At 43.4% G+C, this 21985-nt stretch overlaps 1 protein-coding gene across 1 annotated transcript in view; it reads left to right on the top strand.

The window, feature by feature from the left end:
- COL17A1 (collagen type XVII alpha 1 chain) overlaps positions 1 to 21985 on the top strand; it is a 36271-nt gene that overhangs the window by 3822 nt on the left and 10464 nt on the right. Inside the window, exons 5-37 of the mRNA XM_074830077.1 lie at positions 345 to 392; positions 1314 to 1349; positions 2945 to 2992; positions 3383 to 3526; positions 4516 to 4659; positions 5405 to 5476; positions 6505 to 6576; positions 6943 to 7008; positions 8294 to 8458; positions 8835 to 8924; positions 9061 to 9105; positions 9705 to 9854; positions 10311 to 10526; positions 11145 to 11183; positions 12150 to 12176; positions 12663 to 12689; positions 13177 to 13239; positions 13411 to 13515; positions 14018 to 14080; positions 14736 to 14771; positions 14913 to 14966; positions 15355 to 15390; positions 15567 to 15602; positions 16016 to 16078; positions 16418 to 16453; positions 16830 to 16901; positions 17259 to 17285; positions 17977 to 18012; positions 18547 to 18582; positions 18821 to 18901; positions 19910 to 19945; positions 20628 to 20708; positions 21919 to 21972. Coding sequence (XP_074686178.1) covers positions 345 to 392; positions 1314 to 1349; positions 2945 to 2992; positions 3383 to 3526; positions 4516 to 4659; positions 5405 to 5476; positions 6505 to 6576; positions 6943 to 7008; positions 8294 to 8458; positions 8835 to 8924; positions 9061 to 9105; positions 9705 to 9854; positions 10311 to 10526; positions 11145 to 11183; positions 12150 to 12176; positions 12663 to 12689; positions 13177 to 13239; positions 13411 to 13515; positions 14018 to 14080; positions 14736 to 14771; positions 14913 to 14966; positions 15355 to 15390; positions 15567 to 15602; positions 16016 to 16078; positions 16418 to 16453; positions 16830 to 16901; positions 17259 to 17285; positions 17977 to 18012; positions 18547 to 18582; positions 18821 to 18901; positions 19910 to 19945; positions 20628 to 20708; positions 21919 to 21972 — 2304 coding nt within the window. The remainder of the gene's footprint in view (positions 1 to 344; positions 393 to 1313; positions 1350 to 2944; positions 2993 to 3382; positions 3527 to 4515; positions 4660 to 5404; positions 5477 to 6504; positions 6577 to 6942; positions 7009 to 8293; positions 8459 to 8834; positions 8925 to 9060; positions 9106 to 9704; positions 9855 to 10310; positions 10527 to 11144; positions 11184 to 12149; positions 12177 to 12662; positions 12690 to 13176; positions 13240 to 13410; positions 13516 to 14017; positions 14081 to 14735; positions 14772 to 14912; positions 14967 to 15354; positions 15391 to 15566; positions 15603 to 16015; positions 16079 to 16417; positions 16454 to 16829; positions 16902 to 17258; positions 17286 to 17976; positions 18013 to 18546; positions 18583 to 18820; positions 18902 to 19909; positions 19946 to 20627; positions 20709 to 21918; positions 21973 to 21985) is intronic.

Raw genomic sequence — 21985 nt, 5'->3', positions numbered from 1 at the left:
ATGCCATAGAAAGGAGACAATGTGTAGTGCACTCTGAGGTCACATTAATGCAGGATTGTCCCAAATAACACAAGAATCCCACTGTGGTTTTGCTAGGAAATAAGCCATCAGGGACACATTTTAATGATTAAGTCCTATTTATAGTAATGCTCATTGCTAAAAGGAGCTGTGGCATATTTTTGTTGAAAGACACTAGCAGCTCTTTCATGTAAGCCTGAATAGTTCCTTTTTTAAATGTAAATGTTTGTTGCCCACTGGGTTTAGACAGTTACCAGGAAGACATGTTTTGAGAGCTTTTAATGATCTTGTGCAAAGTATTAATGAACACCTTCTGTTCTTTGCAGGGAGCTCCAGTGCCAATTCTTCTCCTGAGTTTCCCAGAAAAGAGTTCGGTATGTTCTTTTTAGAGCAGTTCCTTTGAACATTATGGCAAGGTCATGTGAGTTGGTGACTACGGTGGCTTTTTGCACATCGCTGTGTCTTGCTCTACCTATACTGCTTCTGTGTTGGGCAGCCAGTACAGCTCCATGACTTCGGAGGAGTTATTTGGGATTTACATTAACAGCTGACAGCAGGGTCTCTAGCTGATACATACTCAAACAGAGGGTACATATTGTATATTTGCTACCCTCAACTGCTTTTGTAATGCTCCCCATATGGCATCGGATGTGGACAGGAGAACATGGACATGGGATGTTTCATAACATTCCCCCCGCCCTGCCATAGCTGGGAGAACAGCTTCAAGCAAGAAAACCCAGACTTTTAGGATTTTGAGCCATTGCTGGATATACTTTTCCAGTAGCTCTTTTCTAGGCTTCAACAGGCTTACATGGAAAGATGAACTGTCTATCGAGTGATATATTTACACCGAACATTGTCAGAAGTGAGCTTGCCCTGTCCAGACTCTGAGCTGCCTGTCTTACTCAGTGCATAGAGAAACAATATGATCAGGCTGTCTTTCTGGCTCAGAGAAGAGGCAGGGTTTCACAGTGTCCAACCTTGGTCAGTGGGGTAAACAGGCCTATTAGCTTCCTTTTGGCCTGTTGAAATGGGAGATCATTTATGAACATTTATGTGTACAAAAAGAAACAGCAGTTGGTCCAGAAATGCTAAAGGTGCTACTGATTCTTTAAGATACCTTATGGTCTAAAGGGGGCCTGGTAAAAACTCTAAGGATTCAATTCCCCCCATTGTGCCCCAAGTAAAGGTTACTGTCTGAATCGGAACACTCTGAGCAAGATCCATGTGTTCATTTTCAGAGATGTCACAGGCAGTAAAGCCTAATACTGCTTTTCTCTCATTGCTGTTCACAGCATCTGCCTCAACGAGAGGGAGAAGCCAAAGTCGAGGTGAGTGATGCTGTTCTTTTAGAAGCCTCCCTTGTTTTCTTCAGTATGATTCAAGGTGTGTTAAATGGACCTATTCCTTAGCTGGAATAAGCTACTTTAAGTGTAGAGTAGTCAGATGACGTACATGGTTTTACACCACTGCAGATATGAACCATTTATCTGTAAGCAATTGTTTAAACAAGCTTGGAGTAAAAATTGACCCTAGTGATGGTCATGGGGTGGTTTGGACTGTGTCAGAAAGGAGGATCTACCTGGGGACCTGGACATCAGGGGCCATAGGACGCAGTCTTCCATCTTGTCTGTTCACTAACATAAACTCAGTCCATCCATGCTCTGTGACCCACCTCTGACATATTTAGAGTAATTGTATCCATGTTCCTCCTACTGCAATCTATCTTACAAACCATAAGGCAATACCCAGAAATGATCTCATGCTGGTAGTAAAGAGATGGTGAGGAAATTATGGACTTGCTGTGATCTGTTTAGCCAGCTCACTGTAAAGCTCTGCATTGTTTAAATCATTCAGCTTTTCTAATAATTTATTAACAGCATTGGGGAAAGCAGGATTATATTGCTCTGTAAGAGTGTAATATCTGTTCCCAGTTGCTTGAAGAGAAAACTATAATGTCACTTTATCCAAGTTAATTTTAGCAGTGGATATAAATCAAAGTGTGCTTTTGCACACTCCTCCTGGAGTGTCACAGTTACCAATTATTCTACCTCAGATCTTCACAATTTCCTCTAGTACACTACGTACCTGAGCTCCCAGCAGAACTAGGCCATACATAATAAAACAGACACCAGAGAATCAGCTCCAGCTTCTCATATTACTTCAGAAAATAATTCCAATCCATCAGCTTCTCCATATGAGTGCCAAAGCTAGTGTTTCTTTTATAGTGTACGCGCTGTCAGATTTCATCTTGAGGAGTGTGTATCGCGTGTCCTGGCTGACCAGTTTGCTTGTGGGCATCAAGTTTAAAGTCTTGCCCCAACCAAATCACATTAACTCTATAGTCTCTTGTGCTGGGCAGTAAAAGTCAGTAATAGAATCGAGTACCTGGTGAGAATGTTGGCTTACAACTGGCCTGGTTACATTCAGTGAGCCAAAACAGAAGTCAGCAGGTTGTAAGAGACTAAATCATACAGCCCATTATAGAGATGACTGTGTGAATTTTACCCAAGAAGTAGTAGGGAATTTGTGTATTTAGGTAAGCTTTTTTTTGGCTCTCTAAGTTTTTGTCCAGAAAGACAATAACAATAATAGTGATGAGTGGGAATATCAATGTGATTGAGGACTGCATAATGAGGCCTTCTGTATGTCAGGCAGTAACAATGCTATTGTCTTCAGCAGAGGCCCTCAATGAGTAAAATATAGCTCTCTGGAGTTAAAAGTAGCAAAATATGACCCCAAAACAAAAAGTCACTCAAACCAATTTAGAACCGGTTCACATGAATCACAGATCAAGCAGCAAGACAGTAAGATCAAACATAGACAGCAAGAAGGAAGGAATTCACTTCAACCTAAAGATTCATTCCCAGCCCAGGGCACAAATACATATTGCTCCATATTCATGATCTGCTTTTTCTCTTCCCAGAGAGTGAAATACGAGTCCGACTGCAGAGCGCGTCTCCCTCTGGCAGATGTAAGTACCATGGCTTTTATTCCAGGGGGATCAGGTATAAGAGAGAGGGTGTTGCTGCTCTGGGTATGTCTGCAGTGTCTCTGGGACCCAATCTTCACGATGACAGGTAGCAGCATGTCATTCCTTTTTTCCTGTTAAGAACGTTCATTTATCTCCCCCTTTCTGAGCAAGGAAGCATGATGTGGGTTAGATGGTGGTCTTGCAAGGATGTAGTTGTACATAGTCTCAGAAATGAGGCCCTGAAGCTTTGTTATTAAGTGGCACCCCCAGAAAGTACAACATGATAGACACTCACAGGTAAATTCTACTGAATGGTTTAGCCAGGGCAGGATTACAGATCAATGAAACAGTGGCTTTTGGGTGAGTCTGGACACTTGCTTTTCCTGACAGGGACAGAGTTGGATGATGTGAAACGTTTGCTGAAAGGAAGTCGATCAGCCAGCTGCAGCCCTACCCGATCACCATCAAGTACACTTCCAATACCGAAGAAGGCTGTGGTGGAGACAAAGATGGTTACTGAGAGCTCTCAGTCAGGTACTTGGCAGAGGATGGTTAGTAATGCTGGAGCCATTCCAAACATTATGCGCCATAAAAATACTCAGTTGCTAAGAACATCCGAGTAAGAATACATGGTCTCTGTCCCAGACAGTGGTGGCAATACAGAAAAAGGGTCAGAATGCAGGAGGGCTGTCAAGATGTTGCCCTAACAAGAGCCATCTTGGGTAGCTTTCTAATGAGTTGTCTAATCTCCATAAAAATGAGCCAGTTCCTGCTACCACCAGCTTTAATTCAGAGGTGGTTCTGGCAGAGACAAGAGCTCTAGGCAAATATGTCTTAGAGTGATTTGATCTCTTATCTCCAAGCAAGATGGAAATAGCACTGAAGACAACATTTAGGTCAGTGCCTGTTTGATTTATTGGTCACACCACATGGTTCAGACATCACTAGAATATGATAATAATAAAAGTGGTACTTAAAATACTATAACCAGCTTTTATTATTTATAAGGCTCACCACAGTGCTTGAGGCAGTGGTATTCACATTCACTCCACTGTCCTCCACCAGTATCTAGGAACAGGCAATACCTTTTTTCTTGCACATGGCTCAAAACCTGTCTAAAACTGGGAATTTTAGTCCAATACACTAGTGAACGTATCAGAGCCATATGTGGGAAACAAAAGTCATACGTCCCATGGCCCAGGATAATTTATTGACAGAATGGTGGACCAAAGTGTTTTATTCTGTTATCATAGCATCTACAAGAAATGAAATCTCTTCAAGGTGTTTTGTGAATGATCATGCTATCAGGTCCATCTTTATTCAATTGGTTAAAATTCAGGTGGGCTGTAATCAGCTGGCATTTGAGATCGGTTATACCACATTAACCTGGAGTCCTTGTGTTGACTCCACAAGGATAATTGAAATTTAAGGCAGATGAAGTTCTTTGCCAGGTAAAACTGTCATGCATGCTAAGCCACAAGCCTGGTCTCATTGAAAACCACTTCTGTTTGGTTTTTTTACAGTGTCAGGGACATATGATACAACCATAGTGAATACTGGCCACCCTTCATATATGTGGTCCTCCACTCTGCCTGCTGGATCTTCCCTTGGTGGATACCACAACAGCTCTTCCTTGATCAATGCTATGTCTCACTCTACAGGATCAGGTATGCTCCCTGGACCACCCAGGCTTGAAGGATGTAACTCCGTACTGAAACTGGGTCAACAGCAGTGCTTTTTTTTTGCACAGCAAGAACTAAAATGATGGAAGAATAGAGATGGCAGGAGATATGCTTGAATTTTCTCTGGTTTTCTGTAACTTGGTGCTCTCTGTTTCTAAACTGACTGCATTTGAAAATCCTTCTTTGTGAAGATCTATTGTCCTGACTGCCTGATCTGTCGCTAAACTTTGTCGATAGCTTTATCAATAAGATCAGTCTCACATTCCCTATCAAAACTAGTTTCACTCTTGTTAACATTGGATTATCCTGGCCCATTGTAAGAACGACTGGGCCTAACCCTTCAGTCCTCATACACTAAAGATGTAATCAATAAGTGTTGAATGTGCTTACACCTTGTAAGGTCCACTTCTAAATGCTGGGGACACTGCATTTCCCAGCTGCAGAGAAAAAACACAGGAAGCTTTATGATAGCATACTATTAAAAGCTTTGCTTTCTCACACTGTCTCATGATTGCAACTTGTCTGATGTGAGATTTTCTCCCCTTTGTCAGTTCATTAAAAGGGTGGTTTGCTGTCACAATTTTCAAGATTTCTTCCTCTCTGCAGTTATTGTGCATTTTCACTAACTGCATTTCCAAGTGACTTAATTTCTGTGATTGTGCCACTGACCTTTGGGTGCTGGATTTCTGATTCCAGAGAAGAAATAACATTTCACTTCCTCTTTTTGCAGTTTTTGGTGTTCCAAATAACCTGGCTCCCAGCAATCATACTCTGAACGCAGGCCTGAGCACTTCCTCTACAGGTCAGATTTTTCTCTTTTTCCCTTCACACTTTCACAGCACCACAGTCCTGGCAGACATGTACAATGGAATAATACCTATATCACTCTGTTTCTCTTCTGTTCCTCATCTAATGTCAGCAGCTTCTCTGCATACCCCAGTTATTCTTTGGTTACAGTGGATTTATTCTGAGTCGGCCCAGTATAGCTGGTGTTAACTCCTGACTATTTGTGTCTGGGGGGCAGGGAAAACTAGAGATTTTTCCAAGGAGAATAATTTGGTTTTTGAAAGACATCTGTTAGACTAGCCTGTTTCTTCCCTAGAACCGCTCAGGATAATGCCTTAAAAAATAAACTCATGGGTCCTAATCTATAAAGGCCCATTACTCCTCTGTCAGTTTTCCTTGTAATTTCCCTTTGCTTCACCTGACTTGGGGCTTCTGGCAGACTGTCTTCAATGTCACTAAACCACTTATCTTTTACAGTCACACACACTGTGTCTACACACCACAGTGCCATCATACAGGGTCTCTGACTAGGCCTGCAAAGAGAGCAGGGTGTATGAGAGCAGTCTGTACACTGCATCAATATTGCCACAGATTCTGGCACCAAAGGTGCCACCTTCCAAGCCATTTGCTTCTGTCTGGACAGTACTTTGACGCATACTGTGTGCAGTTATCTGCTTAAATTTCCCTTAGTCAGACCAAGCCAGTTTTCCAAAATTACGTTTTTCCCAAGTGCCCCACCTGCAGAAATGTCCATGCAGCCATGAGAGTGGCCTTGCAATCTAACTTGAGATAGTATTTTAAAATGGTCACCATTATTGTCCTGGGCCAACAATAACTTACACAGCAAAATGATCTAGCGAAAATACCATTTTGTAAGGAAGACCTTTGAACAGAAATGCTTAGGCCTATGATGTCTCCAGCTAGCTGGCAAAATTTCATGGGAGAGGTTGTCATTATTATCATTGGGTTTGTGTTGGTTTTAGCCAGAATACCACCTGCACTGCAGGATTCCTATAACTCCCATTGTAATGTTTTTCTTTGCAGTGTTTGGAGTTCAAAACAACCTGTCTCCAGGCTCTTCAACCCTGACCCAGAATGCTACTGCAGCCTCCGCAGGTCAGCAACAATTGAAGCCTAGAGAAAGTGTGAGGGTCACCATTGTGTGCTGCCTCTCCCACCTTTTCTATAGTGACTAGAAAGTTTATATTGACAGAGGCTCCTTCATTATCATCTTATTGTGTGAAGCAATGTGGTATAAGGGGATATTGAGGAACATTTCCTCTGCTTTGCATGTGCAGGAACAGCTCCCAGTGCCTATATAAGCACTAGAGATTTGCTTGCTGGGAAAGCCCTTGCTTGTTTGAGTTGTCCTAGGTACCCTGAATGAGAAAAGAGTTTTGAAATTGTGTGGAGCCCAGGGCTGGTGTGTGTAGATACCTTGTTATCCTTCCTCTCTTTCATTCTTGAATTTCTTCATTGCAGCATATGGGCTGAAGAACACTTCTCAGAGTAACACCATGGCAAGTAGTGGTGTGTCTCCCTCAGCAGGTGAGTTTGTCATTCACTGTTGTTTAGGCATGGCCTTGTACAGGCATATCATGATAAAAATGAGTTAGAGATTCAGCCAGTTGAGTGACACTAACACCTGGCTCCTCGGGAGCATGACTTGTCACTAGACAAGTCTCCTACCAGTACCCTTCTGAAAAGAAAGCAAATGAGCCAGAAGCTAATAACGAGCAAATGAGCTGGTCTGATTCAGATCTGCCCCACTCTGTGGTAACATGATGTTTTAATTGCACCTATTTCTGCTCAACAAGCAGGTAACTGGATAGAAGATCACGTGTGAAATTGTGCTTCATTTGAAGCCAAAACATTTGCAAGGTTGCTCTTAAACATCATTTTGCAGTAGTACCAGCCTCAACCACTCAAAAATCATCAGATGATTTTTTTTAATGAGAGAAGTTGAGGTCTTCCTACTGGCCTTTTGTCCTTGAACAGCTGGGATTCATCTTTTCCAGCTTTTTTCTGCAACTCTGAGAGATATAAATTAGTCTTTTATTTTTTGTGTAAGGGAAGCCAAGTTTCTTTTGTAATCTAAGGACTCCCAAAGATGAGGCTTAAAAATAGATGTAACTAACACAGAAGTTATGATAACATTTCTAATACAGGTTTACTCTGGGTTTGTGCTAGAATAATGGAATAATACCATTCTGGTTATATTAATTTTCAGAGTTGTGTCAATTTGTGTGCAAATTCAGTTTGTGCACCATTCCAGGCATACTTGATACTGCCTAATGGCAGAAGGATGAACACAGCGATGTTTTTTGAGCCCTCTTTGGCCTGTGCCAAACCTCAGTAAGCTACAGTTCAATGCCTCATAAGCATGCCTGGCTCCCAAGGATATGGAGTGCTTTGAGCTTGACAGAGTAGATCTGCTAAAGGTGCTCCTCAGCTTGAGCTGTGCTGGCTCTGATGACCCTTGAATGTCTGTCTCAGACTGAGTTTCTATGATTCTATAGTAAGTGTGTTTGAGAAGCGAAGAGGTCGTTGATCAAATAATTTCTATATGTAGTTGAATTCCAGATGCTCTCAATTTCTGGTAGCAGTTGCTCCCCTGCTAGTGAAATACACACCTCTAAACAAATCTAATGACACGCACAGCTGTCCTCTTAGCTTCAGTGACCAGTGTGTCTCTTTCTGGGTGTTTATAGTAGTGGCAACCCCAATCACAATGGGACTAACTATTTTAATGAACAAGTGTTGTGGCTTATAGTTATGACTCAGTGGCCCGTACTCATCTCCTCCTCTTTCCCATTCTTTACCAATATTCTAGGGGGAACTGTTCTGAGCTCCCAGGGAGATGACATTCTGCGCAAAGACTGCAAGTTCCTGCTGCTGGAGAAGGAGAATGCCCCAGCAAAGAAGGAGATGGAGCTCTTGATCATGACAAAGGACAATGGCAAAGTCTTCAGTGCCTCTTCCACTGGGCTTAATGGAGGTAACTTCTCTTCTTCAGGACACGTGGATATGCTGAGGGCAGAGAAGTGGAGACTGATCATATGGGGAGTTCAGAGTTCAGGACACTACACCTGACTCAAACCCCTGCAAGCCAGACAAGAAGCTCTGGCAGGCAGTTAGCCTTTAACCATGTCAGCTGCAATCTAGGTCTAGCTTTTGTATTTGAAGCTCCATAGTGTGCTTTGGAATATTTCACAAAGTTCAGGAGCTTTGAAAGCAAAAATCTGGATCTGGTTTAAACAGGAAGAGCTATTGTGTCTTCCTAATAAGAAATATATGCCTTTTGCCAATGAAAGAAGACAGGCCTGTTTGAACTCCTTGTGTAATGTTTTTAATTATATTTGGTTCCTCTTCAGGATCCTTTGTAGAAGACACCCTGAAGAAAGAGAAGCAGGGATTTTCCTCCTCTTATGCTACAGATACTGGCCTAAAATCAGATGCAAATGGTAAGTTTGTCCCTGTGAAAATGCAATAGAACTTTCTCTTTCTGCCTCCGTTATTGCCTTCCCCTTTCAAGACCATGCTCTAAGTTTAATCATGATGGAAAGACTGTTAAAACCTCTTTTACTCCTGTTAAAACAGGAGGACTGAAATCTGTGCCAACAAGGGACAAAGCAACTTATGCAGGTAAGTGATGCAATTCAGACATTCATTGGGAAAAGCACCAAAGCACAATATACAAAAAAGCAATTGTTCTTGAGTGACATGGGTGATCTCTGTGCAGGGAGGGAATGTTCAGGAGGCTACTCTGTAATGAGCAGAGCACATGTTGGAAAAATTGGTACCAGTGATTTGCTTGTGGATAAGTGGGCAGTTGGGGTATTTTTTTGTTGCTGGAGAAAATCAGATAGCTGACAGTACAGCTGCATCCTGCTACCAGGACAGATTTATGCAGAAGAGAGTTCTCACACAAACCATGCTGGCTATTGCTGTCATTTATGGCTTAAAACTGTACAAACAATTGACCCCAAGGGCATCACATTTTTCAGCTGTTATTTTAAAACACACTGAGTGTTGTCCCCTGTTGGAATTCCTACTGGGAATGCTCTTCTCAGCTTCCACAGGGACTAGAAATACACCCACCATGTGCAGAGTAGGGTGCAAAAATTTTTCCCTATAGCCCTTTGTATAATGGATCAAACCTTGGTGTCCTTATTCTAAGAGATTCTTGACTCTAAATCAAGGAACTCTTCATTAACAAGGAGACTGCCCCTTCCCTCTTCCAGAAATACGAAATGGTGATGCAGGGGGTGCAATTGGATCAGCACCATCCTGGTGTCCCTGTCGTACCTGCTGTAGCTGGTGGAAGTGGCTCCTGGGTTTGCTTCTGGCCTGGTTGCTTCTCCTTGGATTGCTTTTTGGACTCATTGCTCTGGGTAAGAAATAACTGAGAAACAAAATGTTGAATGGGTTAGAACAACAAACAGAGGGTATAAGCTGGCAAAGAGACCAAGTACCAGAGATATCAAGCCAGAGAACTGAGGAGGAGCACATTCAGCTCGATGGTGACTGCCACTAAGATATTACAAATGGACAGGAAGAATGGATAAAGAATATAAACCTTTGATGAGGGGTTATATAGTCTTGGGGTGAGTAGGATAGGAAAACTCCTGAGATCTGAGGTCTTACTTCTCAGAAACTAACAGATTCCGAAGTTGTCATTTAAACTCCAGATATCCCTGCTAGAAAAAAAGATACAAAGACCAATCCTGCAAAACTCAGTGGCCATAGCTATCTGACACAGTGTTGCCTTGTCCCTGCTATTAGAAGTAGGTATTTCAGGTATGCATCTGTGGCAGCATGTTCCCTAGCATTTTACTTTAACTTTCCAGTGGAAGAAGTGAGAAAACTGAAATCTCGTGTGGAAAACCTGGAAAAAATCAATGGCGGCCTCCTGGCAATTAACCAAGGGAATTCAAAATTAGAAAAGGATGTTTCAAGAGTAGACTTTCTTCATGGTATTTCACCCTCCTCAACCTTCACTTATGAAAATGAAGAGTCAGTCTGGTTGATGGTGAAGAACAGACTGAACAAGGAAATGGAACGAGGTGAGCAGAGTCAATGTTTGTGATGCTGTGTGAGACCAGATTATGTAAAGGGGAGTGGGAGGATTTCCTTGCCCAAGGGCCTAAAGACCAGGACTTTTAGAGTGCAGTGAACTCTGTCAAAATTAGTTCCCTCACCTGTCCTCACAGACAGGCTGGCTGGAGCTCAGAGTGCTGCCACTAACACTGGTGGTGCATCCCTTAAAGCCAGCAGAAAAGGGAGAAGAAAGGCGGTTGTAGACATGCCATCCTGTGCCAGGATGTATCATGTTTGCTGTAGCAAGTGAGTTTTCCATTTTGAAAGAACTACACAGAAAAATGAACTGACACTTTATTTCTCATGCTACATTTGTTAGCAAGGGAAAGATGATTTACTTCTGTTTAGCAGATGATGGGAATAGGTTAAGAACAGAAGAGCCTACATTCTCCCAGCCAGCTTCAGAAGTTTCATGGATTGGCAAAAGCAAATTTGCTGAGGAAACTACTTACAAAGCCATGCTGTGCTTGATAGCCTGTGCTACCTGCAGCCTCAAAATCCAAATAGAATGATCCTTGTACGTGAAACGAGTAGCTATTCTGATGTATAATGCACTCTAACAGCCTCTTCACTTCTTGTTACAGGCTACTTCCGAGGGGAGAGAGGAGAACCTGGTGAGAAAGGTACAGCCATATAGTCCTCTTCTTCCCCTGTCCTATTCCTTGGCTCTGGCAATGCACGAGTTTGGGGTGGATGTTGCCACAGGGGTCAAGTGAGAAAGATGAAGCTGGTTTATACTTGAACAAAAAGAATCATAGAATCGTTTGGGTTGGAAAATATCTTTAAGATCATCGAGTCTAACCATTAACCTACCACTGCCAAGTCCACCACTAAGCCATGTCCCTAAGCACCACATCTACACATCTTTTAAATATCTCCAGGGATGATGACTCAACCACTTCCCTGGGCAGCCTGTTCCAATGCTTGACAACCCTTTCAGTGAAGAAATTTTTCTTGATATCCAGTCTAAACCTCCCCTGGCACAACTTGAGGCCATTTCCTCTTGTCCTATCCCTTGTTCCTTCGGAGAAGAGACTCACACCCACCTCACTACAGCCTCCTTTCAGGTAGTTGTAGAGTGATAAAGCTTCCCCTGAACCTCCTTTTCTCCAGGCTAAACAACCCCAGTTCCCTCAGCTGCTTCTCATAAGACTTGTTCTCTAGACCCTTCACCAGCTTTGTTGCCCTTCTTTGGAGATGCTCCAGCACCTCAATGCCTTTCTTGTAGCAAGGGGCCCAAAACTGGACACAGTATTCAAGGAGTGGCCTCACCAATGCTGAGTACAGGGGGACAATCACTTCCCTACTGCTGGTTTGCTGCATAAACTGTAGAGGGCCTGATCACATGCAGAACTAATACAGGAGGCCCAGTCTTGCATTGTGCTGGTATGAAAGGCCAGATCCTGTTTGCCACTAGTGGGATGGGTCTGATCCTGCACTATTCAAGTGTGAAGTGTCCCTGTTCACCCAAAACTCCTTCATTTTTCTTTGAAGGTGGGAAAGCAACTCGAAAAACAAAATGAATGAGTAATCATTGGAAATATCTCCAGGATCTCTCCTGATTTTATTTTTTTTTCTTCTTTTCTCAGGTGACATGGGAATGCAAGGTCCCAGAGGTGAGTCTGGAGTTACCTGCTTTCTCAGGTAGATTGGCAGCCTGCCACAGGGCCTGAATAGTGAATAGTGATTTTTGTTACTCCAGAAGTTAGATAGAGAAGCTGATGCATTCTGTAGTTCAGATATTGTTGTGGTGGTTGGGTTTTTTTGCTCTTCTTCCAGGCAAAGACAATTTTAGAGTTCACGGTAGAAGAGATGACAGATCTCACTTTGAATCTAGAAATTTCTTTCACCTGCATGAAAGTCATTCCTGAAGCCAGTTCTACCTGGTTTGATCACAGAGTGCTTCAGAGGATTTTGTGTGGTGTAAATTGTTCAATCCGTTGCATAAATACAAGGGGGCCAGTGTGCCATTCCTGGAGACAGTAGAACTTGTAAACACACCAGGAACATAAACTCCTTTTTTATGGGGGGTGAGTGTCAGCCAAAGTGTCAAACAGGGAAGACCTGTTCCTCACTGACTCTCTATTTCTTTCTCTTTACAGGAGAGCGAGGACTTCCTGGTGTCCCAGGTGGGCAGTAGTACAGCTCCCCTTTGACGGAGGACATTTAGTGACATTACTGTAGGCATGAACAAGTTTTGCACTGCTCAAACCTGGCTCAAGGTGGTTCTCTAAAGAGTCAATATTTAGCGTAGACTAAGTCACTTGATTAATACATCGGTGCTGAGCTACAGACACAGCTCAGAGACTTGGTTACAAGCAAGGCCTCAGCCTGACTTCCACTTAGTTGAACATGCCTAATTTGGGGTTGTGAAGATCCCAGCCTACCTTTGACAGAGTCCCACAGCTGCATAAGTACTTGGCCCAACTTCCTTGTGCTCTTATATCTATTGTGTTCTTCTTAAGAGATCCCTGTTCAAGTACCCACCTTTGAAATAATATATTCTTTACCCCAGCTGATGAATCCCTCTGGGCTTCAGGCTCCCCTAATTTGCATGTTATTCTTTCATGCTACACAGGCAAGGATCCTGAATATCTGTTGTGTTTTTCTTTCCAGGCATTCCTGGTCCAATTGGGCACCAAGGACCAGAAGGACCGAAAGGACAGAAAGGCAGCATGGGTAAGCATCTCTGTCAGTGCTGTGAGTCTCTCACAACTGGTTGACAGATGACATGGGAATACAGACACCAGGTTGGTGTGATCATTTCCTTCCCCCACAGAGGTGGCCATGGATCCTTTTGCCCAAGGCCTCCCATAGACACCTTTTTTTACAGTCATTTGTCTTCTGTAGGTGATCCTGGCATGGAAGGTCCCATGGGACAAAGAGGTCGAGAAGGGCTACCAGGACCTCGAGGGGAGCCTGGACCACCTGGATTTGGAGAAAAAGGAGACAGAGGTAGGAACTAGGTGTCCCATTCTTGGATAAAATAGATATGGACAAAAGCTAGAGATTGGTCCCAGTTTATAAAACACCTCAGTGATAGAATTTGATTTGGTTATTCAAAACCAATTTTCATGTCAGACATTTCCCAGCACAGACAAATCTGGCCTAAGGGATTTTTTCTGCCAAATTTACAGTGCGTAAACAAGGGTTGTTTTGGTTTGCCAGGTCTCAGTGCCAGTCAGGTTTGAGTCTGGCAGAACCAAAAGCACGTAGTATCAAGGTCATCTTCTTCCCAGTTATCCAGGTCACCAAATCTGGGGGATTTGTCTTGCTCATCCTAAAGCCCAGTGAGATGGGATTTTTTTCTTGGACAAGCATGCTTATTTGGGTGTTCTGAACTGACCAACAGATTATTCATGACACTTGCCAAAGAAAGAATAACAGGAGATGGGATAATGGAAAAATAGGATCACAATTGTATTCTACAGTATCTATTCATGCTCTTACTCTGCAGGTGGTGTTGGTGAGCCAGGTCCTCCAGGGCCACCTGGTCCCCCAGGTTCTGCTGGCCTTAAAGGTAAATATGAAGATGAACAGAGGGAGCGTAGCAGACTAGTTATGGGTAAATGAACATTCCAGCCTTCCTGTTTCACTTGTATTGCACTGCAGTAATCAGAAAAGTGAACTAATGGTCCTCATTTTAGCTAAGATTTACTTTGATAGGTACACATAACCTTTAGTGCAATAAATTCTTGGAGATTTTTAGTAAGAATGGGGATTGGCAGGGAGGTTTCTCAAAACAGCGATCTTTAAGATGTGTGATATTTCCAGCTGTTTTTATTATGCTTTCAGAAATAATAAGGTAAACTCATATCCTTAACAGGCTTCTAACAGAGTTACAGCTCTACAATCCATGTAACTGCAATAAAAATTGCACTATAAAAAAGTGGGTCCCAGCTGAAGCACAGATCCCAGCATCTCAGCCAAGATGGAACGCTTGAGTCTCTTTACTTTAGGGAAAACCACTTCCTCTATGTCACAAGAACTAAGTTGTGTAGATTTGTTGTCCTTGTTTTGAGGATGCCAGTGATGCAAGTTCTTCTAGTGGCTGGGGGGATTCCAATCTGCTAAACAGCTGTTGGGTTATGGATGCTGTTGGGCAAACCAAAATAGATTTGTTCATATTTTAATTGTGGCATTACTGAAAGAAAATCCATGTTCCTTTTTCACAGGTCTGATGGGTTCTCCAGGCCCACAAGGTCCTCCAGGTGAGTGTTGCATTCCTTTGCTATGGCATCTATAGACTAGAGAAAACAAAACCAGTATGACAGCTTCTCATAGTTTTTATTCTTCAGTGATACATAATGGTGAGTGGGATGAGTTAAAACCCCCATCTCATTTTTCTGCAGGTCCTCCAGGCCTACAAGGATTTAGAGGAGAAGCAGGTCTCCCAGGTGCTAAAGGTAAGCTTCTCTTCCCCTCAGCAATTACAGCAGCCCTATCTGATGTGCTTTTCTAGCACTGCTCTGAGTGGCAGACATGAACATGTAGCATTTTTATGCTAGGGGCAAAGAAGAGCATAAGACTGAGGAAAGGGGAGGAAGAACTAAACTTAGTCAATGATTGCAGGCAAATCTTGAGAAATGTAAGAGACACAGAGGTAACAGAACAGTCTAGGTGAGGAAACATGGTTGGATGGATGGAGCTGTATTGAAGGAAAGGAATTTCAAGTTTGCATTTGTCTGGCATCAGAGTATCTGTATTTTCCCTATGATTTTTTTCTTGATGCATGAAATTCCTTTCTCTTCTGACTTATTATTACTATTTTTCAATCACCCATATATCTTTCAGGTGAGAAAGGAGCCATTGGAGCCCCTGGACCTAAAGGTATCAATTAGATATCTTTTGTGGATATTTTCTTTAGATTCCTTTAGATGTGGATACTGTTCATGGGTATTAACCCTATTCTTCTTTGGCTGCTAAAGCAGACTTTATTTTCTCTGATGGAAACATTTTAGAATAAAACAATCTCACAGAATCCTTCCCTTTTTTTTGTACCACAGGTGATCAGGGTGAGAAGGGTTCTCGTGGAATGACAGGTCAGTGGACTGTTTTCCTGGAGTAACAGCCTATCTAATATACACATGTATTATTTGAGTTTTCAAATAACAGTATAGCCCAGTGAATCCCAGTTAGCTTTCTGAAAAATTATGATGTTATTGGTTATAGGAGTTTTATTTTTGCACCCAAGTTTTAAACAAATAGATCCCATTCTTGATTCCAGTAATCTTGGTAGCGATCTTTGTATTTAGCTTTAGGGAAGTTCTCCCTCCCGTGCCCTGTATTCAGGTCACTTGAGCTTTTCTAATACCCAGAGACAGTCATGAGTCTTGAGGCCTGAACATCATGTCAATGCTGTTTTTCAATTACAAAGCACCAAATATTGCTGACAGTCATAAACTGTATCTTCACCAAGATTTGTTTGATTCATTTTCATACCATTTTACTACAGGTGAACAAGGCTCAAGAGGAATGCCTGGTCCTCCAGGAGAGCCAGGGGCTAAAGGACCTGTAGGTGGGTAACAGGAAACAGCCATGTTTATATGTGAGGCACCCAGAGTGTGTTTCTGTGAGCACAGACAAGGAAACAATATGGGAGTGGAATCATACTGGTTGTGATCCTATGTGTTTTCTCTAGATAGCTAAGATTAGTCTGTATGCTCAGAAAAGATGTCCTACAGCTGATTTTCAAGTAAATGTTTTCTGGATCTTCAGTAACTGCAGCCAAGGTTTCTTTCAGATGCAGTATGATGAAAAGCCACTCTCTTGTGTTTGGGGCTGTGCTCTGCTTAGAAGGACAGGGCAACTGTGGTACTATATCAGCAGTCCCTAACAATCTCTTTTCTTTGGACAGGACAAGCTGGCCGTGATGGACAGGCAGGTGAAAAAGGTAAGGGATTCCTTTCAGGTAGAAGTCAAGTACTTTGTGATTTGGCAGGAGGTTTATTTGCAAAAGGGGTTGGAGAAGATAGCAGCAGATTCATGTTCTGGGATCTTGCCGTCTCAGAACTGAAGAGTCAACCACGTAAGCATGGAACTAAGACATATAATGGAGCTGGCTGTAAACTTGTTACAGAGTTCTCACTACAGAACTCTTCTGTGATTGATGTTCACCTTGCAGACACTGATGCTGAAAATGACCAGTTGGCTATGAGGATACAATAGATAGAAAGTGCTGCAGAACGGCTGGTGGCCAAGCTTGAATGGATTGGTAGATTTTAAGAAGTCAGTGACTTCTGGCTTGTTAATGGTGATTATATCCCTAGGTGAACCAGGTCTTATGGGAATGCCAGGAGCCCGAGGCCCTCCAGGACCCTCTGGAGACACAGGACAGCCAGGTAAAACATACAGAGAACAAAAATACTTTCTGGTCAGTCAGGAACACAGATGTCTTTGTCAACAATTTCCAGTCAATTTGAAGTTAAGGCTGGCTGAGGATCTCTGTACTGTAAGATGATGATGAAAGGAAAACACCCAGGGAATCTAGACCCTTTGTGATCTCAGGATTGCACACACTGCAGACATGAGCTGCTATTAGCCAACGTTCAGTTTACACACCAGGTGCTACACCAGTTTACACCACTTGTGGACTGTGTCTTGTAATTTCAAGTATATGTAAACTTTTTCTCCCTGTCTATCCTTTCCCCACCTGAAATTTGTTTAGACATCTTGGAATTTTTGCCTTTTTCTGCCAGGTCTCACAGGACCGCAAGGACCACCAGGTAGGCTTTTCCACCATATGCCAATTTATCAATGACACACTTTGACATGGGCTCAAAAAATCCTTGTAATTTTCCCTCTGTGCTGCTCAGGGCTTCCAAAGTGATATCCCAAGGTTTCTGCACCTCCTTTGGCTTTTGAGGCAGATTTTGTCGTTGGTGTGTAATTTTTGCAGAATGCAGGGCCTCGGAGTGTTGAAAATTTGCCTCTTCCCAAAACATAGTTTGCAATAAATAACATGTTTCATGTGCATCACTGAAAAGTCCTTCTAATCAGCAGCAGAAACAGTGGAGAGGATGTAGCAGTAGAGGTGGAAACAGAGGATGTGATGTCTGCAAGCAGAGCTGGTTTGGGGGGCAAGTCACCAGGGAATTTATCCAATAGCCTCGGGACAGGGAGCAGTACCTGGGAGAAACTATGGATAAATCTGGGGAGCAGTGCCATCATCCAGGGAGCAGTGGGAGAAGGGAAGCCCTTAACTATGCCCAGGGACACTACCAGCTCAGTCTACAGTCCACTGTGAATTCCTCCACTTGCTGTCAGGGACCTGCTTGTAAATGCTGAAAGCCAGGGTCTTGAACAGGGAGCTCCTTCTATAAACCCATAAGTGAAGCTCAACTGGGGTAACTGGAGAAAATAGAGCAAACGGTATTTGCACTAATCGTTTTAAATTGTTCATCTACCTCATATCAGGACTTCCAGGCAACCCAGGCCGACCAGGGGCTAAAGGTGAGTTTTGTTTCTTCCCTAATACTCATTTTGTCTCTAAGCACTTCATTTTAGGGAGGATTATCTGCTCTGCTGACCAGTCCCTGAATCAACAGTGGCATCTAGTGGATTTAGGAAGGGAATGTTTGAGAAACAGACAGTAGCCAAAGCCTCCCTGAGCATACACGAAAGGCAGGGCATCTGCTGAGGCACCCAGCATGAGAGTTCTCCACTGAGACCTTAGCAAACCTGGTTCTGCCCTGAGTATATGAGTATGATGCCTGGTGACTGCAGTGGAAGCTGTGTGCCTGCCTTGGATAAATCAGGGCCTATTGCTTATATTGGCAGATGTCATGCTTGGAAAGCTGATCAGAGGATATCTCTGGATTAGCTGAGCTCTGTTGCTTCCCACATGATCACCTAGTGCTATGACTTCTCAGACAAGATCGAGAGCAAAAAGAACAGAAATCACATGTTTAATAAGCCAGTGTCATTGAGCTAGTGACAGATCTTCCCCAAAAAAGAAGTTCATTTTTTGTCTTTTTGTTTTCTTAGGAGAACCTGGAGCTCCAGGAAAAGTCATAAGTGCTGGTATGTAGTGCAGTGGGAGTTGAAACACTTCTGCTTTTGGAGGATTTTCTCTGTTTTTTGTTATGGCTCCTAAATTCATCTCGACTGTGTGTCAGACCTGTACTACTGGGGCTCCCTGTATTGGGAGAATACATATACCGTAGATATGTGATTCCTTAAGGATAGATTTGTTACAGATTTGCTGAATGTGTGTATATATGTGTGTGTGTGCAACTCTATGTGTGTGTTTGTGTTTCAGAGGGTTCATCAACTATTGCTCTGCCAGGCCCACCAGGTCCCCCAGGCCCAGCCGGCCCCACTGGACCCCCAGGTGTTCCAGGTGAGGAAGCTGCTCTTCTGTGGTTTTTGCAGGCAGCTTGCATTGCTGTGCATCCAGTTCTTAATTTAATGTGTGATGTTTATTGTCTCTGCCAGGCTGCCCTGTCTGGGAGGCAAGATTGCTCAGGCAGGACTCACAGTCCTCACCCTTCCCTGCAGAAAGACTAAGATCTCAGACTGAGTTAGGAAGGCAGCAGCCTCAAGGGAGAAAAGGGATATGATCACAGGGGCGAAGGACAGAAGGGAGGGCCGGGAAGATGGAGAAATGGGGAACACTGTTGTGCTTTGATCTGATGAGTACAAGGTAGTGATAGGTCAAATCCAGTGAGTAGAATCAAGCTCTTTTGCCTCTCAGGAAAGCAGTCTTGTGTCTAATCCCTTTCCTGGCACTGTTACTGAAATCAGGAAGTGCTCGTTTTCCAGTTTTAGCTTTGAAGTCAAGACAGCAGAAATCCCACGAGAGCATCTGCAAATATTGCACACCAACACACACACACACAGACTCTGGCTATGCATGAGCTTGGTCCTCAGACAGCTCTGTCCCAGGTCAGACACCGCCCTCCAGCACCCTGGTGTCAGGCAGCGAAGTGCCTGAGCCCTGGTTCCCATGGCACTCCTGTGCCCCTCCCAGCTGAATAGCTGGAGCTAATCCTGGAGCTGGTTTGGTGGAGCTGGCCTCAATTTGCAGCAGGGAATGCGAGAGGAGGGTTAGGCCTATTGCATTTCTATTGTCGTCAGTGACATTCTGATTATTTCCCCAACATAAGATGCACCAGGCACTTTAATTGCCACATGATAGAAAATAAGTGTCTTCTCTAGAGCTTCAAATAATACATGGGACATTGATGAATTCATACCCCATAGCAATTCCATTTACTTGTGCAGACAAATAGATTATTTGATAGCCTCAGTTCTTATAAAAGACCTATTGATTCTTTCCTGCTACTGTAAAATACAACCAGGAAAATCTAATGCAATCTGTTTTTTTTTTTTTTCCCTTTGAAACCAGGTCCTGTTGGACCAGCTGGTCTCCCTGGACAGCAAGGTACCATTCTCCATCAGCTTTGATTCTGCTTCTTAAGAGAACTGAATTAATTAGTTTTCAATTGTTTCTAATTCTCTCAGCCTTTGACAGAATCCCTCTCCCTTTTGTTTGCAGATTTCTTCCTTTCAGTTCATTTTACTGCATTATTTGGCTTAATTAATCTTGTAAAAGAATTTCTATTCTCTTTTTCTTTCCCAGGGAAATAAGGTGGGTGGTAAGAGCCAGTGTGATGTGGGTGCTGCAAATGTCTTTTTTCTTATGTTATTTTTTCCGGAGGCTGGCATTTCTAAGGCACTTCTCAAGTGCAGTTGCCTTTCTGTGATAGGGGCTATAGCCCAGCTGGATACCTCCTGCCATTTTGAAAGGTGGGAGAACAAACTAGAGCCAAATTGGGAATAATGTCGCTGCGAAACCACTGCCAGTTGGACAGACATCTGTTTGGAAGGGCTTGAACAGAGCTGACTCCTAAGAACCTTTCTTAGCCAGTTTTCCATGATCCTGATAGAGCAAATTGTGCAGTAATTTCCACATTTGAATAGTGTCCCTCAGAGCCAGGAACTGAGTTCATGCTCCCAGGTCACATAAGCAAAGTCTGAACCTGTTGTCAGGGGGGTGAGGAGTGGGTATAAAATGTCACCCTCTCTCAGTGACATAATTCACTTTCTTTTTTTTCCTGAAAAAGGTCCACGGGGCGAGAAGGGATCCCCAGGTGAAGCTGTGATAGAAACTATCAAAACAGAAGTCTCATCATTAACATCTCAAAGTAGGTGGACCTGTTTTTCCACTCCTTTGCTTGGAGAAGTGCCAGAGGCCTCAAGGCCTGCTCACAGCTAACAGGAGATGTCTCTACCTCTTTCCGCTCAACGTGATGTAGGGCAAGTGTGTGTGTGTATGTTTGGTGGTCGGACAGCAATACCAGCTACCTCTCCTGCCCTCCTTCTCATCTGTGCATCCCAAAGTGCTTTCAAAAGGAGGTAGATGGCATCAGGCCCATGTCACTGAGAGGAAAGCTAAGGAATGGTGACTGGTGAACAGTCCCTAACAGCAGAGATGGTCATAGAGCTGTGAGGTTTCAGGCTGGCCTTTTAACAACTGTGTTCCCACAGGGCAGTTCCCTATGTAATATGAACACAGAGCCATCCGTAAGAGGAGAACCAGTCTGAAAAGGCACATTAGTCTGAGCAACAGAAATCAAAATCTCTCTGTGAATTAGAGGACAAATTCACAGGGGAACAAATGCTATTTTAAGATGAAAATAAGTGGAGCAGAACAGAATGGTTTAGCAGCATCCCAAGAAAAGTGTCTGCTTGCTCTGTGCAATACTAGATGTGTGGTGCACTTGCAGTCAGTAATCCTAGAGTCTGGGACCTCTGAAGTGTGCACGAGAGGCAAGGTAGAGGAGGGCATAAATGGTCCTTGCCCAGTCACTGTCTGAATGGGGTCGTGTTGATCCAGACCGTGCTTCAGTACTGTCCCATCCCCCCTTCAGGACTCTTGGATCTCAGCATCACTGAGTTTATGCCTCAGCTTGGAGGTGAGGATACATCTCCAATCAAGATAACACAGTGCAGCTACTTGTTAAATAATGACTGTATGATGTTCTCCTCCCCAAACTTGCCCCTCTTTGAAAATCTTCCCTCTCCTTGAAAGTTCTTTCCCTCCTTCTCTAGCCTTTGAGTCCTTTGCTCTTTCCCTCAGCAACCATTACTCTCCAGAGAGATCTCCTCTCAGTTTCCAACATGCTGCCAGCCTGCTCAGCACTGTATTTTGCTCCATGTCCTAACCTGCGTGCTGGCAACCAAACACATCTCTCCTCTCCCCTCTCTGCCTCAACTTTGGCTTAGATCACCCAGGTCCTGCCTTAGTCCAACTTTGTAGTAGCTTCTAACAGCAACATAACAACAGTGTTTCCATAGCAGCAGTAGCTCCATAGCAATAATTTTTCCCTTTTTTTGTGTGTTTCATTTGCACAGTGCTGGCAGATTTACAAGGGCGAGCAGGACCACCAGGTCCCCCTGGACCACCAGGTACGTAATATAG

This window comes from Strix aluco, chromosome 7 (genome assembly GCF_031877795.1).
Source record: "Strix aluco isolate bStrAlu1 chromosome 7, bStrAlu1.hap1, whole genome shotgun sequence".
In the NCBI taxonomy this organism is placed as follows: Eukaryota; Metazoa; Chordata; class Aves; order Strigiformes; family Strigidae; genus Strix; species Strix aluco.
This window is presented reverse-complemented; position numbering and strand designations above follow the sequence as displayed.